This window comes from Ceratotherium simum, chromosome 13, assembly GCF_057802395.1.
Source record: "Ceratotherium simum simum isolate JZ-2026a chromosome 13, ASM5780239v1, whole genome shotgun sequence".
NCBI lineage: Eukaryota > Metazoa > Chordata > Mammalia > Perissodactyla > Rhinocerotidae > Ceratotherium > Ceratotherium simum.
The window spans coordinates 41,371,739-41,388,848 of record NC_141912.1 but is presented as its reverse complement, the minus strand read 5'-3'; the positions used below and the strand labels follow the sequence as shown (position 1 = coordinate 41,388,848).

The following is a 17,110-nucleotide window of genomic DNA, read 5'->3' as shown; positions in this document are numbered from 1 at the left end:
GATACATTTCAAGGAGAAAACACAAAGCAGGGAAGAGGGGTCTGCATAGTCAGGTGGGGCCTTCTTGAGAAGATGACTTTTGAGTGAAGACTTGAAGGAGGCTATAAGGTGTTTACAAGTCCTCCTCTGTGCACAAAGATAAGCCCTCCCTTGTGAAGGGGGTTCCTGAAGCCGGGGTGAGATGATGCGTATGAAGGTCCAGGAAGAGGACCCCGCACATACTCAGAAGAAGTTCACGCCTTTGCTTCCACCCCACCCCCTTCTTCACTTCCCTGAACTCCCAAAGATTCATCCTGCTATGTGGATTCTCCATGGTGAAGAATTTATCCAGACCAGTTCCTTACCAACCCTGGTGTCTCTCAGGACCAGCTCTCTCCTTGTGCACATCTTTGCTCTTAAGGAATGCTGGTCCAGTTTAATTTCATGCAGAGCCTAAACCAATTAAGAAGGTAAAATTGCTTCAAAATACAGCCATAAGGCACTGTTTCAAATCCAATGATTATTGGATGAAGCGCTGGTATGGTATTATCTATCCATCCCTCCATCCCTCCATCCATCCCTCCATCCATCCACCCCTCCATCCAACCAACAAATGTTTATTGAGCACCTGTGTTCCAGGCACTGCACTAGATGCAGGGGATACAGCAATTAACAAAACAGACAAAAGGACCTGTCCTACTGGAGCTGACATTCTGGTGGGGGAGATAGGAAATATTCCATAACATACTTAATAAGCAAATTGAATAGTCTGTCAGAAGGTGATGAGAGCTAAGGGAAAAAGTAGAACTGTGTTAGAGGGCTTGGTAGAAGAGATTACACCTCGCACCAGCAGATGCCACTCTGCTGCTCCCCGAGGTGGGGGGTTAGTGTGAGGGAGGGACCTCTGGGCGAGGGTGTTAGGATGTCGCCTCCCAACCCTGACGTTGTGTCCCTCCCTTCCAGGCACCACGGCCTGAGTGACCAGACCATGGAGACCCTGCTTGGTGGCCTGCTGGCGTTTGGCATGGCATTTGCTGTGGTTGACGCCTGCCCCAAGTACTGTGTCTGCCAGAACCTGTCTGAGTCACTGGGGACCCTGTGCCCCTCCAAGGGGCTGCTCTTCGTGCCCCCTGACATCGACCGGAGGACGGTGGAGCTGCGTCTGGGGGGCAACTTCATCATCCACATCGGCCGCCAGGACTTCGCCAACATGACGGGGCTGGTGGACCTGACTCTGTCCAGGAACACCATCAGCCACATCCAGCCCTTCTCCTTCCTGGACCTCGAGAGCCTCCGCTCCCTGCACCTCGACAGCAACCGGCTGCCCGGCCTCGGGGAGGACACCCTGCGGGGCCTGGTCAACCTGCAGCACCTCATCGTAAATAACAACCAGCTGGGCAGCATCGCCGACGAGGCCTTCGAGGACTTCCTGCTGACGCTGGAGGACCTGGACCTCTCCTACAACAACCTCCACGGCCTGCCCTGGGGCTCTGTGCGGCGCATGGTCAACCTCCACCAGCTGAGCCTGGACCACAACCTGCTGGACCACATCGCTGAGGGCACCTTTGCCGACCTGCAGAAACTGGCCCGCCTGGACCTCACCTCCAACCGGCTGCAGAAGCTGCCCCCAGACCCCATCTTTGCCCGCTCCCAGGCCTCTACTCTGACCGCCACGCCCTTTGCCCCACCCTTGTCCTTTAGTTTTGGGGGCAACCCGCTGCACTGCAACTGTGAGCTTCTCTGGCTGCGGAGGCTGGAGCGGGACGATGACCTGGAGACCTGTGGCTCCCCAGGGGGCCTCAAGGGCCGCTACTTCTGGCACGTGCGTGAGGAGGAGTTTGTGTGCGAGCCGCCTCTCATCACCCAGCACACGCACAAGCTGCTGGTTCTGGAGGGCCAGGCGGCCGCACTCAAGTGCAAGGCCATCGGGGACCCCAGCCCCCTCATCCACTGGGTGGCGCCCGATGACCGCCTGGTGGGGAACTCCTCAAGGACCGCCGTGTACGAGAACGGCACCCTGGATATCCTCATCACCACGTCTCAGGACAGCGGTGCCTTCACCTGCATCGCCGCCAACGCCGCCGGGGAGGCCACAGCCATGGTGGAGGTCTCCATCATCCAGCTGCCCCACCTCAGCAACAGCACCAGCCGGACCGCACCCCCCAAGTCCCGCCTCTCAGACATCACCGGCTCCAGCAAGACCAGCCGTGGAGGTGGAGGCAGTGGGGGCGGGGAGCCTCCCAAAAGCCCCCCAGAGCGGGCTGTGCTGGTGTCCGACGTGACCACGACCTCCGCCCTGGTCAAGTGGTCGGTCAGCAAGTCAGCGCCCCGGGTGAAGATGTACCAGCTACAGTACAACTGCTCCGACGATGAGGTACTGATTTACAGGTGAGCCGGGGGCTGAGGCAAAAACAGCAGGTGGCTGGCTGGGGAAGGAGGAGGTGATGGGGAGGGCTATGAGCTGTTCCCACCTATGCCCGTCCTCCCCAAAGGGGCCTGTGGGGATCCCGGGGCCAAGTGGGCCATTTATGCGGGTAAGAGGCGACAGAAAGAACATCAACCACAAATTTAAGAAGAAAGGAACCCACATGGGCAGCCTGAACAGATGCATGGGTGGGGGGACCCTGCCCCCCAGGGGCGTGTCTGTGGTAGGTGGTCATGTGGCTATGAGCCTCCGAACTTTCTGTTTTGAGCCCTAGGACTTGCAAGAACAACGAGCAGCCCTCTTTGCTGAAAGATCTGACTCCTCCAAGGAGGAATGAATCTGGCCTCCACCTGGACTCACATGCAGTCGGGGTTAAGACTGAGGTTAGAAAGAGTAGAGTTCAGATCACGGCTCTGCCATTTGCTAGCCGTTTAATTCTCCTGGCCTGCCTCATTTTTCTCATCTGTAAAATGGGGGTAATTCATTCGTGACTTAGTCTGGACACTTGGTTGCAGGTAATTGAACCCAATTCAAACTGGCTTAAAAAGAAAAAGGGAGAGGTAATATGTGGGCTCATGTAATTGAAGCCGACATATTGAGCCTGCTTCAGGCTCAGCTAGATCAAAGGCCCCACAAATATCCTATTTTCTCAGTTTTTTACCTTCCCTCAGTTCCATTTTCTTCTGGTTTGGTTTCACCACCAGGCAGCCTCTTTCCTCTGAGCAGCCCTAGAGGGAGAAGAGTGTCCCTTTGTTCCTTTCCCAGTTGGTCCCACAGAAGTCCTGGATGAGCTGATTAGCCAGACCAGGTCCTGTGAGCCCCCGGATATTAGAGGTGGGGTCATCCTACCTACCTGTACTGACCTCTCTGGGAGTCAGTCTCCTCACCTGGAAATGCAGACAATGCTGTTGACCTGGTAAATTTGCTCTGGGGATCACAGGGCCATTTCCTAGTCCTGGTAGAAAGGGAAGTTAAGACTGAAAAGCTACAGTAGAATTGCATAGACGTCATTCAGAGGGAGGGAGGAGCTCTGAGTGGTAGATAGGGGCCAGAGGGCTGGGAGGTCTGATCGCATATGAGTTCCCTTCTCAGCCGGCCTCACTTTGCGTTAAACATGAGGGACATGGCCTAGAATCTTACCACTCAAGGAATGCAAGGTTCCTTTTGAAAACCTGTGTGTTTTATTTCATGCATTTAAAATGGTTATTCTGAGAAGGGATCCCACAGGCTTCACCAGTTAGCCAAAGGGTCCACAGGGCAGGAGAGGGCAAGAACCTTTATCCATCGTTGGGGTTTCTTCCAGCTCTGACCTGAGTTGATGAGTCTCTGGATGGAAAGGGGTGGGGGAGAAGAACATGTAAGGAAGGCATTCGTTCACCAGATCGAGTCCACGAGACTGAGGGTGGAGCCAGGGAACTTCCCTTACCCGGCGTGTGCTTGCCTTGTCTGGAGAGCAGCTTCGTTTCTCAGGATGTAGAGAAAACAGCATTAGAACTGAGCTCAGGTATATGCATATATACTTACATAGAGAGGTACAGATATAGATATATGAATTTAATACATCTATCCATTTTTCTAATTATAAAAGTAATAGAAAATTTGGAAAGTAGAGAAAATGATAAAGAGGGAAATAAAATTACCTGTAATCCCAAAGCTAACCAGACACATTTGGCCTCTCAGTTTTATTTCAATTCAAAATAATATTTATGATCAATCTAGTGTATGCTTTTGTTTCTTAATGCTTTCCACTCAACGTTATAGCTTGCTTAGTTCCCATGGTAGTAAAATATTTTTCATTTGGCTGTACCATAATTTATTTAACCAATTTTCTGTTGGACATTTAGGTTGTTTCCCATTTTTCAATATTAAAATAATGTAGCAATGGATATTTTTGTACGTAAATATATTTGTGCAAGTTCAATGATTTCCTTAGCATATTTTCCTAGGGGTTGAATTACTGGTTTAAGGAGTAAATTATAATCTTTATACATTGCATATAAATATTTACCCTCTCATCAGTGGAGGATGACTGTGCCCTTTTGACCACACTTTTGCCAATTATTGAATATGTAATTATTTTCACCTTTGCCAATTTTATAGGTAAAAAGTGGAACCTGTTTTAATTTGCATTTCTTTGATAGCTTGTGAGGTTGACCTTTTGAAAATAAGTGTTTTTCTTCACTTGTGAGTTTATTATGTGGTCTTGACTTTGATAAAATGTGTAAAGGCGAAAAGCTACCAGCTATGAGGCTCGCACAGGCATAGGGTGAAGGGAAATGCAGTTTGTGAGGTGGGGGGAGATGTTGGCATCAATGGCGCCCCTCCCTGGGGGTCTCAGAAACCCTGGGAGGACACAGGAGGGACTGGGGCTCTGCTCCTGAAGTCACTCAAGATGGGAATTCACACTGCTTTTATTTGGTGACTGAGAACCTGGAGACACTCTGTTTATAAATACTAATAATATGGAAGCATTGGGAAACTTGGATACAGATAAATGCAGGTAACAATGCCAACTTCCTCTTAGGGCCATCATGAGGACTGAAAGAGACACAGCATGGGAACTCTCCAAATAGTGTGGGCACATAGTGTTCGAGGAATACAAATTATTATTATTATTGTTAGTAATAGTCATAGTAGTAGTAATGTTCAGAATAAGACCACTATCTTGTCCGCCATCCTGGGGAAGGAAACGGAAGAGGAAGGTTAGATATACAATTCAGTCTTTAAGAAGACAGATTTCCAAAATTTTAGAGAAAAAGGTCAGGGGGAGTCTGCAGCCAGATATTAGTAGCAGCAATCGCTAGCCAACGTTGCTGCCAGCTTACTGCGTGTTTGACACGTAGCTTTATAGGCAGTATCGCATTTAATTCTCCTGGACACACCAAGAAGTATAAACGGCCGAGAGAATTAACAACTATCCCACCATCACGCAGCCAGAAAGACACAGGTCCGATTTGATCCCCCACCTTCTGGCTTCAGCGCCCAGACTCATCTACCGTGACCATGCTGCCCAGTGTCCCGAGAGCAACAGGAAACTCAAAGAAAGAGACTAGATTTTTAGAAAATGAATTGTCCCCATAAGGAAGAAAAGACCCCAGCGGCTGCACCGTGGCTCTCTGATGCGCTCAGACTTTACAGGAAAGTGTACAAAAGAAGGGAAGAAAGGCCTATATCCAAAGATGAATATTAGAAAGAAGTTCAGACAGAGCTAAAGGCAGCCAAAAAGGGCTTTTTAATCCATGTTCGTAGCAAGGAGAAAAAACGACAAAATCTGCTGGTTGGGAAAGAGGTTGCGAAGCCACTAGACAAGAGCTGGCAGGCAAAGCCGCGCAATTTCCAATTTGCCTCCGCCCTCCCCAGCGAGGACGGCAGCAGCAGTAATAGCACCTACACATCCGCCTCGAGAGCTCGCTCGTGCCGGGCACTGTTCTAAGGGCTTCGTGCGTACTAACTGACTTAGCTTCACAAAACCCCAGGAGGCCAGAACTACGATTCTTCCACTTTCTGTGTAAGAAACGTGCCCAAGGGTTACACAGGGGGAAGCAGAGACAGAAATTGAATCCAGGCGACCTGGGAAGGACCAGATCAACACTACGAGAGGAAACCAGAGCCCAGCAGAGACACGTCACACTGCCGTGCTTGAGTTCTGGTCCCCAGTCCCAGAGGGTCACGTCCAGGACTAAAGGAACGCCAGATGAGGGTCCTAAGCCAGTGGGGTGGTCCTGAGACAGCATGGACAGCAAGAGAAGTGCCGATATTCTGCTTTTCGAAGAACAGACCCAGTAAAGCACAGACTGCTAGGCTGGGCTGGAGTCCCTGCCAAATTCTAGAAAGGATTTCTTAACAGATGGCTTGTAAGCCCTTGGAAAAGAATGCTGATTGTCAGGTCCCAATATAGGTTCACAAGAGGCAAATCCTGCCAAATGATTGAGCTTCTTCAGGAGACACTGTGGACCAGCAGTTCTCCACCTGTTAAGCTGCCTCCTCATCATTCAGGACGCCAGCAGTCCTCAGCGACATCCCTCCTGGCTCAGCAATTCGCTGCTTCTCCACTAGGCCCCGCCCCTGTGCGTCTCCACAGGGCGGGTAGACCAGGATCTCTGGGGTGATGGGTACCCTTGGAAATGTCCTAGGAGTTTCCCCTGGCTCTGACTCACTACCATACACAGTGCATCACAATTGTATAGGACATCTGACAAAATCTCACACTGTGTTTGGGACAAAACGGAGAAATGTGAACCAATGAAGTGGACTTGTCACTGGTCAAATAACCAGATTGATTAATGAAGTGTTGTGACCATGCAAGGAAGCCTCTGCCTGGTGCCTCAGCATCTGCCCCCATTTCTGTACTGCTCAATACGTTTTCTCATTGACACGGATAACGACACAGAAAATATGCATTCCTTGTGGTTCAAGGTTTCAATGGTGAGGAAAATCTGACTTGTCTGGAATTTTCTGTGGCATAGGCTCAGAATTCTAGTTGATCTCAAGGACATCCTGGCCACAAAGTGATGGACCTGCTAAAAGACTCCTTTAGTTTTTGGTTGAATTAACAGAAGTAAAGTGCTCAGATCGTGGGAGGTTATGATTCTAATCATTAAATAATTCAAGCCGATCAGAGCAGAGCTGTAATATGTTTAAGACAAGATGCCACAGTCTTAAGCGTCATTTTTGCCCACTGCAATGTATCCAGAGATCAAATGATGAGAATGGGATTCTGGAAGCCCATGTGGGATGGACGAAGGTTACCATGGAGATGAGAACTTAGAAAAGAAGTCATAGCTCCCATAACTTATTCAAAGAACTTAGGAGTAGAAGAGAGGAAAACACACATACACACACGAAAGTAGGCGTCAGCCCATTACAAGAAAAAATTCCAACAGCAACAGCTTTACAAACCTCTCTCCTTGCTCTCCATCTGGCTGTGAAATGATTCGGTTTTGTATCTTTCTTGCTCCCTAGCATGTGCTATTCATGTGTACTCGTCTCTGTGCTCCCTGCTCCTAATAAGTCCTAGCCCACAGCAGCTACTGAGTCGACGTTTGATGAACGGAATGGAAATGAGCATCCGAGCTGCCCAGCAGCAGGATAAGTAAGAGCTGCCCGAACCAGGAGGGTTCCAGCAGAAGCTGGCTGACCCCGTGCCAGGGACAGCGAGTGGGCAGGCTGACTTCAGACAGGTGTGGAAACGTTTGACTTAAACGATCCCAGCCCTGATAGTCCATGACCCTGTTTAAGACTTTTATAATCCCACGATCAAGACAATGATTAGCACTGTTGCTAAATCCACCTGCTCTTATCAGTTGGGGCCACTATGGCGTCTTACCTCCCAGGGTTGGGGTGCCCTGTCTCCTAGGGGTTGAGCCCCAGGGCCTGAGGTCACTTACAGGGACTTTGGCAGAGGCTCAGATTGTCCAACCAGAATGGACACAAGTCACAGAGAGGTCACCATTGACCCTCGCCAAGGGCCCACAGGAGCTCTGGGGAGCTAGGAATAGCGTCTGAAAACATCAGGTTCTGTCCTACATACTGGAAAGGGGGAGCAGAGGCATGAGTAATCCCAAATCCTGGATAACTCAGGATGGGAATTGCCTATGAAATCGTGTCTTGCTCCTGTATCAGATAATTAGCTTCCTAATTATCTGTGCATAGGGCTGAGCCCCACAGGCAGGCCCTGGGACACGTGGACACAGAAAGTCCACAGTGGGGCCTGGCCTTTTTCCCCTGTGACTGGGGAGGGCGACTCCCGTCTCTCAGCCCAGGGCCTGCCCTTTCAGGAGGTGGCTAGCATTAATGGGGACAGTGCCCAAGGAGGAAGGGGTCAACAAGGGGAAGAGGAAGGGTGGCGAGAGGAGAGTCAGAGGAAGGGGGCCTCCCCTCCCCACTGGAGAAAGCAGCAGCCCCCCCAGATCAGCCTCATCCCTGGTGTGATGTGGAAAGTTAAGTACCCTGCATGTCATGATCAGCCCTAGTGACATTCACAAACATTGTCTCCAAGAGCCATCCAGAACATCTGTCATCAGGCGTGATGCTGGAGCCATCCCCATGAGGGCCTGGGGAATGGCAAGCTCCCAGAGCACAGTGTGGACTCAGCCGGGGGGCCGCCTGCCTGCGGACTGTTTACTCTGCTGCATTATCTCCATGCAGGGAAAGTGAGGGACGTGTGGAGATACCCCAAATGTGGGGGGAGATAGCAGCCGTTCCAGGCCCCCCGCTCTATCTGTTGGCCCCCTTTCCATGCCATATTCTTCCGTGATTCTCAGACATGCCCCCACCCTCGGGAGACTGGACAGCCCTACTGAGTTTTGCAGGGCCACTGGGGGGCATCTTGTACTGTTGCTGTGTCTCCCATCTGGGGAAATGATAAGAGGGCAGATTCTGCCAGTTCCCACCCCATCAGGATCCTGTCAGTCAACACTTAAGAGGAGTCTGCCCCCTCCCCATGAAAATACAGCCATCTCCACCACGAGCTGGAGGGAGATTCTCTAATGAACCTGGGGATCTTGTGGATTTGGGGAGAAACCGGTAGGAAGAGGTGTTCCCTAGAGGGAGGGGGCAGGCCAGGTACAGGACCGGCCGCCTACGCAGGGGGAAGGTTCTTCTTTGACTCAGCTGCTTCCCCAGACATCCCAGCTTCTACTGAAAGGGTGGACTGAGCCCCACAGGTGGAGGAGGGAAAAGGTGTTAAGGAGGAAGTTGGGGTGGATGTGGGGAAACCTCCCCAGCAGCTCCCTGATCAGAGCCAAAATCAAAAGCAGCCTGCGGTGGATTTTATACTTGTCTAAATTTCTTTCACACTCTTTGACTATTGAAACCTGGCATCCGCAGGGGGGATGGACAGGACAAATATTATGTCCATTTTATAGTTGGTGAAACTAAGTCTCAAACGAATTGAATAGATTTCCCAAGGTTCCAAAAAATAAAGCCCAGAATGTGTTCCCTGGTGTCCAGTGCCAGGTACCACACTGTGGGGCACATCTCACTCATGCCCCTGAGGATTCGTTAGGGCTGGAGACCTGGGCTGAGGGGCACCGACTGTAACTCCTCTTTCTGGGAAGGATGGGGTATCCATGGGGAGTCTGCTGGGATTTTCTCTTTCAGCTTTAGTTGCTTCCCCCATGTTTCTAAGGTCTCACAATGTTGAGGCCAAGGGGAACAGAGGTGCCAGTGAGAACCTTGGGTCTCAGAAATAGCCACTTGAGACCAACTAGCAGGAAATATGGGCAAGATGAGGATTTCTGGGTTCTAGGCCTCACCAGGTGAGCCACTGTGAAGTGACAAAGGCGCTAGAGGCATCACAGAAAAAGTGAGTCTAGAGTCAGAAGTCCAGAGTGGCCATTAGGTTGGACAGAAAACTCAACCTAACATGACTTAAACTCATAGGGTTTTATATGTCTCTCATGTAAAAGAAGTCCAGTGGAAGAGAGTTTAGGTCTGGTTTTCTAGGCAGCATGGCCACCAGAAGCCCAGCTCCTTCTAGATTTCTGCTCTGCCATCATCAGCACACAGGTTCTGTTCTTAAGGTCAACTCATGGTGCAAAATGGCTGCTGGAGCTCTAGCTATCACCTCTCCCTTCTACATAGCAGGAAAGATGAAATGCAGAAGGGCAAGAGGGCAAAGGGGCAGGGGTTCTCAGAAGCCCAGCCAATAACTTCCGCTTACATCTCATTGATCACATCTATCTGCAAGGGAAGCTGGGAAATGTAGTTTTTTTTTAAAGCTAGGCACAATGTACTTGATTAATATAGAGAAGATAGGGAAGCAGCTAGTGCTTCCAGAACCTCAGTTTGCACCCCAACTCTACCATTTACTAGTCCTGAGACCATGGGCAAATCCCTTCATTGCTCTCAGTCTCCATTTTCTCATCTGTAAAATGGGAACAGAGATTCCTTTCTGTGTATGTCATAGGATTGTGGTGCAGACTAAATGAGATCATGTATTTGAAAGCGCATCTTTCATAGTCAACCATGAAATGCTGGATACACGTAAGTATTTATTGCCGTTAGGAGTCTGCCCACTTTCCTTTCTCACACCCCTCTTCTTGGCCCTGATCTCCAGGCAGACTCTTCTGTCTCCAGTCTTCAAAACCTTACTCCAAGAGAGCTGTAAACTTGGAAAAGATCTGATAGGGTTTTAAGAGATCAAGGGGGTATACAAGGTATAACCCCTTTCAGAAATTTTTGTAATTCAATTGGGAATTCTGAAAGACCCAAAGGAATGAATCTCTAATGGTGGAATTTCAAAACCCACAGCAGTCTTGTGCAGAGGGAAGACATTTTTCAGGAAAGTCTTCCAAGAGTATCTCAAATCACATCACTACCTTCTCATCCTACCCCTCTTGCTCTGCACAAGAAGATGACACTCAGATTCTAAAACCTTCAGGGCATCTGTTCAGAGGATTTCTCCACTTGTCATTCCCTCTTTATTCTCAAAAACCTCTGGCTGGAGACATCTTCGAAGATAGAAATAATCAGCAGGAGTAAAGGGATTATAGCGTGCATCTGGTCTGCCTTGCTTGTAAAATGTGGCTTTTCCCCCTTCTAGTCAGGGAGAACCAGAGAACCAGTCCCTTGTTAGTTTTATGTAATTTGGTTAGTTTGGGGGTCGGGGTGGGGATATTGTTTATTTCACCCCAGGACTTGGTGTGAAACCAAAGAAGGTTTACAGAGAGAGGGGTTAGGCTGGGAGGAGTGTCTGGGACTTAGGGGTCAGCGCTGGTGGTGACCATCAGAACGACTGTACTTTCTGAGTGTGTTCACAGCAGCCAGCTCCTCTCAGCCTCATCACAGCCCAGGAGGGCCAGGGTGGGGACGGCTTCAGGCCTTCTGACCCCAAGCCCAAGGTTTCCCACCAGCCCAGTGCTCCCCAGCCCTGGCTGCACACTGGAATCCCGCGGCGAATTGCAGCCTTCCTCCTAGAGACCCTGAGTCAGCTTGGGGAGGCACCCGGGAACCAGTGTTTAAAAGTCCCCGGTGACTCTGACGCGCATGCAGCATCCTGCCACCTGCCAGTGCAATCAGGGGAGTGGGCAGCACCAGTGGGCAGACTAAATTCTGCGGTGAGGGGTTTGGTCTCTGAGCCTTTGGTGAGGGAGAAGCCAGGAGACCTGGGTTCCGATCCCACTGTACCATGCATGCATCATCTCACCTCTCTGAGGCTTTGCTTTATCTATGACATTGTAATAAAAATCCCTTCCCTTCGAATGAGGTTATCTCCAGAGAGATAAAGTATGTGAAACACTTGGGAAACAAATCACCTTGTGCATGGTGGTTGCTGGTGTCATTTTTCTTACCCCCCAGCTGAGCCTGAGTGATTAAGATGAGGAGCACAGAACTGGGGCCTCAGACACAGGCTCTCATGACCTCCCCTCTCTTTCTTCTCTGAGCCTCAGGCTTCTCATCTGCAGAATGGGGTGATCATAACTGTCTGCCTCCCTCACCAGGCGGTTGTGAAATGGGAGAAGAGGTTGGGCGTGAAGGAAGCGCATCTTCGTAAAGTGTGAAGTGCTTCTAGTAGCACAGCTCTGACGACGATGGCTCACAGATTTGGGGTTTGTTCTGTCATGTCACAGAACTCCAGAGGGAGGCAGTTCCGGGCTGGTATGAGAGCTCCACGGGCTCTGGGGACTGCGGCTCCTCTGCAGGTCAACCGCGCAGTCCTGACACGTGGCTCAGTGCTCCTGCGCTCGCCGACACTTTCCCCTGGGGACTGGCTGGTGTACGCAGGTGGGGCAGGCTGAAGTGCAGGGGAATTGACGTCCCCCCGGGAGCGGCCACAGCCTGTCACAGCAGGAGTCGGAGGGTTAATACCCCAGCTTCCTCCCCCTTGGGGGAAGATGGAGGGGGACCACTGAGGCATGTTCTGTGCCGTCTCCCAGAGGGTCCCAGGTGGAGTGAACCCCAATGGCCCACAGCCGTACCCAGCTGTGAAACACCCTGTATGGACTTCCTTCCTCGTTTCCTTACCAGAGCATCCTGGGCCCACCTCCCAAATAAACTACTGGTGCTCCAATCCTCGTCTCAGGGTCTGTTTCCAGGGAACTCTAAAATAGCGACCAACCTCCAGGATGAGGCAGCTCCTTTAAAGAGCCCCCCAGAGTTTCCACCAGACTTCTGCTTCTGTCTCATTGCATTTCCTCCAACCTGCACTGGAGGCTGAGAAAGGTAGTCTGTTGTTCAGGCACATTGCCCCCCACATAAACCAGGGCTCTGTTGGGAAGGTCGGAGAGGCGGGTGGATGTTGGGGAGGCGTGCACCCGCCACGAAGCCCGTCTCTCGGCACCTGCCCACACCATCCCAGAAACCAGTAGCTAGCGTGTGGCTGAGACCAGCTGGGCCGGAAAGGTGATCCGGGCTGCTTTGTCATCTCTGGAGACACTGAGACACAGAGAGAAGCTGAGAGAGACGTCTTCATTCCTGTCAATTAGGCCTGTGGTCTGGCGTGTGTGTGTGTGACGGGAGTGGGCACTCTGTGGGTGACAGGAAGCTTCAGGATGTGAAGGCAAATTAATGCCCATCATCTTCAGAGTCTCAGAGGTGGGGGTGGTGAGCGGGCAGAATCACACGAAACCACAGACTGCGATGTGTTGGCCCAGGGTGGGAGCAGGGCCACAGAGACGTGCTATGTGGCTGGACGAGCTCATTAACTATTTATAGAGGAGAGCTATTTCTAGCTGGGGTGGGCCCCAGAGATGGGCTCCGGCTGGCTCTGTGGCTGTGGGGCTGATGCTGCGGCGGGAGAGCCGATCCAGATGTGGGAACTAACTTCTAGGGCATCGTAAAGAAGGTAAGTGTTTGGAAATTGAACATCACGGGAACTATTAAACACTTCACCTTCTAACTGGGTAATTAGTTATGGTGGTACTAAGTTAAAGGGCTTTTCTTTTTAGTAATTAGCCACCTAAAAGGTTAAAATGTGAATGGATTGCTTGGTGAACTTTACCCACTTGAGCTTTCTCCTGAGCTAGTGGAGGTGAATGCATGTGCCTTGGTGGGAGGGGCATATTCGGGGGGGGGCTTCTGGGAGCAGGTGAGTGGAGTGTAAGCTGTGTCCTGGTGAATAGATGGGATTTGGAAAGAAGAGGGGAGCAGTAGCTGTTGTAGGTGGTTTCAGTGAAGAAAGAGGCGAGGCACGAAGGGTCAGGCCTGGTTAAAGACCTGTGAGGGCTGCTGGTGTGTCAGTCAGCTGCTGCCACGGTAATGCTGCGCGACAAACGACCTCAAAATCTAGGTGGCTTACAACCACGAATATTTAATTCTTTGACTCGTGGGTGTGCAGGTTGGTTGGAGTTTAACTGGACTGGGCTGGACCCCAGGTTCCAGGTCTGGTTTAGATCTTCTCTACGTATCTCCTTCTGGAGCCTGGGTAGGGGGCAGCGGCTATCCAGGGCATGTTCTTCTCGTGGTGATGGCAGAAATGCAGGAGGGCCAGCCCAAATAAAGAAGCAAATGCCAAGCCTCTGCTGGCATCACATCTGCTACATCCCATGGGCCAACACAGGTGATAGCGCCAAGCCCGAAGTCCAGGGGCGGGGCACACACCCCACCCCCATCAGGCAGCGGCAGTGCTGTGGAGGGATCATTGTATTACAGGGAGGGAAGACCCAGGACCAACAGCCCAGTCTACCACCCCGGCCTACCTGGTGGAAAGGCTGGCTCTAGGGCTGTGGGTCTCAAGCCTGAGCACATCCACCACCTGGCAGACCTGTTAGGGATGCAGGACCCCACGCTTGAGTTTCTGACTCAGCCCATCTGGAGCAGGGTCTGCAAATCTGCAGTGCTAATACATTCTCCCAGTGGTCTGGGGACCACACTTTGAGAAGCTCTGGTCTAGGGAAATAATAGGAGGCTTGTTCAGAGAGGACGGAGGAGGACGGCCTGTGAGTGGCCTTGAATGTCACACAAAATAGCTCTATTTACTGAGTCCTCACCACGTTCCAGTTATTGTTCTAAAATGCTCTGTGCGTTCTCTTGGTTGGTACATTCACCCTGTGAGGTGCGATTTTACCATTTGACAGATGGGAACTCTGAGCCACTGGGGGTGACATCACTCACAAGGTCCCCCAGCTGGAGCTTGTAGCCAGGGCTCGGTCCTGACTTCGGGCTTTCTCCTGTCAGCAGCAGGGAGCCAGGGTCAGGTTCTGAGGGGAGGAATGACCTCTGGTGGAGAAAACCCTGCATCTGGAACTGGATGGTCTAGGCACAAACTACACTCTGAGTTTTGGTAGCTAGATTTCATTTATTCAATCAACAAATATTTATTGAGTGTCTGCTTTGGGGTAGACTCTGGTCAAGACCCTAGGGTTAGAACAAGATAGGCCAAGTCCTTGCCTCCAAGGAGCTTACATTCTTATAGGGGAGAGGGACAACAAATTTAAAACATACACTAGGAAGAAAAATCACGAGTGTAAGGAGACACTCATGGGGGGTGGCTACTGTTTTATATCTGGTCAGGGATGGCCCCTCTAAGGAGTCACATTGGAACAGAGACCTGAATAGAGTGAGGGAAAGAGCCAGGCAGGGGAAACAGCATGTGCAAAGGCTCTGGGGTAGGAACAAGCTTGTCTCATTGGAGAAGCAGCAAGGACTCCAGTGCCTCTGGAGGAGGAGCAACAGTAAAGGAGTTTAGAGAACTGGGCAGGGCCAGGTCATGTAGGTCCTCATAGGCCATGGTCATGCCTTGGATTTTATCCAGAACGAGATGGAGCCATTGGGGGGTTGAACACAGGAGAGTGGTATGATGTGATTAAGAAAGAAGATTCCGGCTGCTGGGTGGAGAATAGACTGCAGGGACCAGGGGTGTTACAGGATGCTTGAAGGGGTCTCAGCTATGTCTTGAGACCTCCTGCTTCTTAATGTCCACATCCATAAGGCAGAAGAAGGACCCATCCGTCTTTTCCCCTCAGGCTCACTATGGGGGTAGAAGGAGCTCAGGGTGTGGGCAGGTGAGTGAGCAGGAAATACTCCGGGAAGGAACAAAGCAGCATTTTGTATTGATTGTTCTGGCAGAATTCTCGGGCCTGCATCCGTCTGGCCCGGGCCCCTCACCGAGGCCCACCCACAGCCTGGGGCGGAGGGGAGCTGCGAGCAGAGCATCTCCCCCATCACCGCCCCGGCTCCTCCGTCAGCACCCGCACTCTCTCCGCCCTGAGTCCGTTTACTCTGGCGGGGAGTAATTATTTATATTCTTGTTTAATTAGCTCATCAGGCGTGTGCTGCAGTATTTCTGATAATAAATCTCCTTCTCTAGTGGCTCTTAAATGCGTTTTTGCTGGTGCCTGGCCGCGGCGATGGAGGCAGCGGTGGTGGCTTTGAAGGCGGCTGTGGTCAGGGGCCTGGGGCCCTGTGTTCTGTCTCTCGGGGTGTGGACGGGGGGAGGCTGCCGAGGCCCTGGGCCTGAGACAGGATCTTGGAAGCTGAGACGGTGGCAGCAGCCGGCACTGAGCACCAGAGAGATATTTTTACCACCAGTCAAAATGCCACCTTGTGTGAGCCAGTGCCAGGGGCTGCTTCCCAAGGCTGCTTTGCCCGCCTCCCCCAAGCTTTGATTGTCGCTCAAAGAAGGTCTGAGTGGAACAGGGAGGCTTTGAAAATTCCTGGGTCGGCTAGGCTGCTGCTCAGCAGTCCTGTCCCTTGGGCGAGGGCTGGGAGGAAGCTTGTGTCCTGCAGCAAAAGTGAGTGGGCGGGGCTGCCTCCCCGAGGCCGAGAAAGCTCCAGTGCCCAGGTTCAGACCCAAACCCCACTCTCCCCCATCCTGCCTAGAGTGGGCCTAGGAACAGGACCCCACCTGAAAATACTTGCTCCACAGAAGCTCAGAGGGCCTGAAACTCTACCATTAGAGATGCATTTCTTTGCATCTATCAGGGACAGAAACCTGAGATGTGCTGAAGTAGTTTCCTCTGGGACTGGCCAACAGGGAATATGGACATGTTGGAGGGCACAGTGGAGGTCCCAGCAGCAGGACAAGCGAGAGGGTCAGGAGGGGTCATAGGGCGACCTCAAAGCCCGGTTCCCCTGTGTGGACATTTTACCAAGGGCTGGAAAGAGCTCAGGGAGAGGGAGGGAATGCCAAGGTCTTGGGACCAGTGCAGCTATTCATTCATCACAATTGTCTTGGACTCTGTTCTTCCATCTTTAAAATGGGCCTAGTTCTTGCTAACCTTAGACATTGGAAAAGGTCCAGAGTGAGAAAGGGATGGTTCAAGGTTGTCCAGGCCACTCTTCTCTTTTCTTCGTGAATCCTTGTGATGCCCAATCCCCCCACCCATCGCCCCATCCTACCACCTCCTGGGACGTTGACTGGCCCCACTGGGGATAACTTTCAGACAAAGAAACTCCCCCCTCATTTGTTTTCAAGAGCCCACACCACTGTTGGCTGCCTCTAGCTAAAAAGATTTTCCTTATTACAGGCCCCCAAATCCGTCACTCTTCACCACCTCCCCTTAGATCCTGCCTGCCTCCTCATCAGGAGGAAAACGAGTTCTTCTTCCATAATATGCCCATTTAATTTTACAGCTAATTCTCATGGCTCACCTAATGCTATTTTTCTCAGATTTGACATCCTCGCTCCCTGCCTTCCTCCGTTCTGGCCTTTCACCTTTAGTCATTCAAGCAGTATTTATTTTATGTCAGGTCTAGGCCATTCATGGGAATATGGACATAAACAGGACACTCCTGCCCTCTTGCAGCTCACGTCTCCCAGGGAGA

At 51.3% G+C, this 17,110-nt stretch overlaps 1 protein-coding gene across 1 annotated transcript in view; it reads left to right on the top strand.

The window, feature by feature from the left end:
* The first annotated feature begins 953 nt into the window (after positions 1-953).
* The window catches only part of LRFN2 (leucine rich repeat and fibronectin type III domain containing 2), a 37,997-nt gene continuing 21,840 nt past the window's right edge, over positions 954-17,110 (top strand). Inside the window, exon 1 of the mRNA XM_014782739.2 lies at positions 954-2,367. Within this exon, the coding sequence (XP_014638225.2) occupies positions 968-2,367 (1,400 nt within the window). The 5' untranslated portion in view covers positions 954-967. The remainder of the gene's footprint in view (positions 2,368-17,110) is intronic.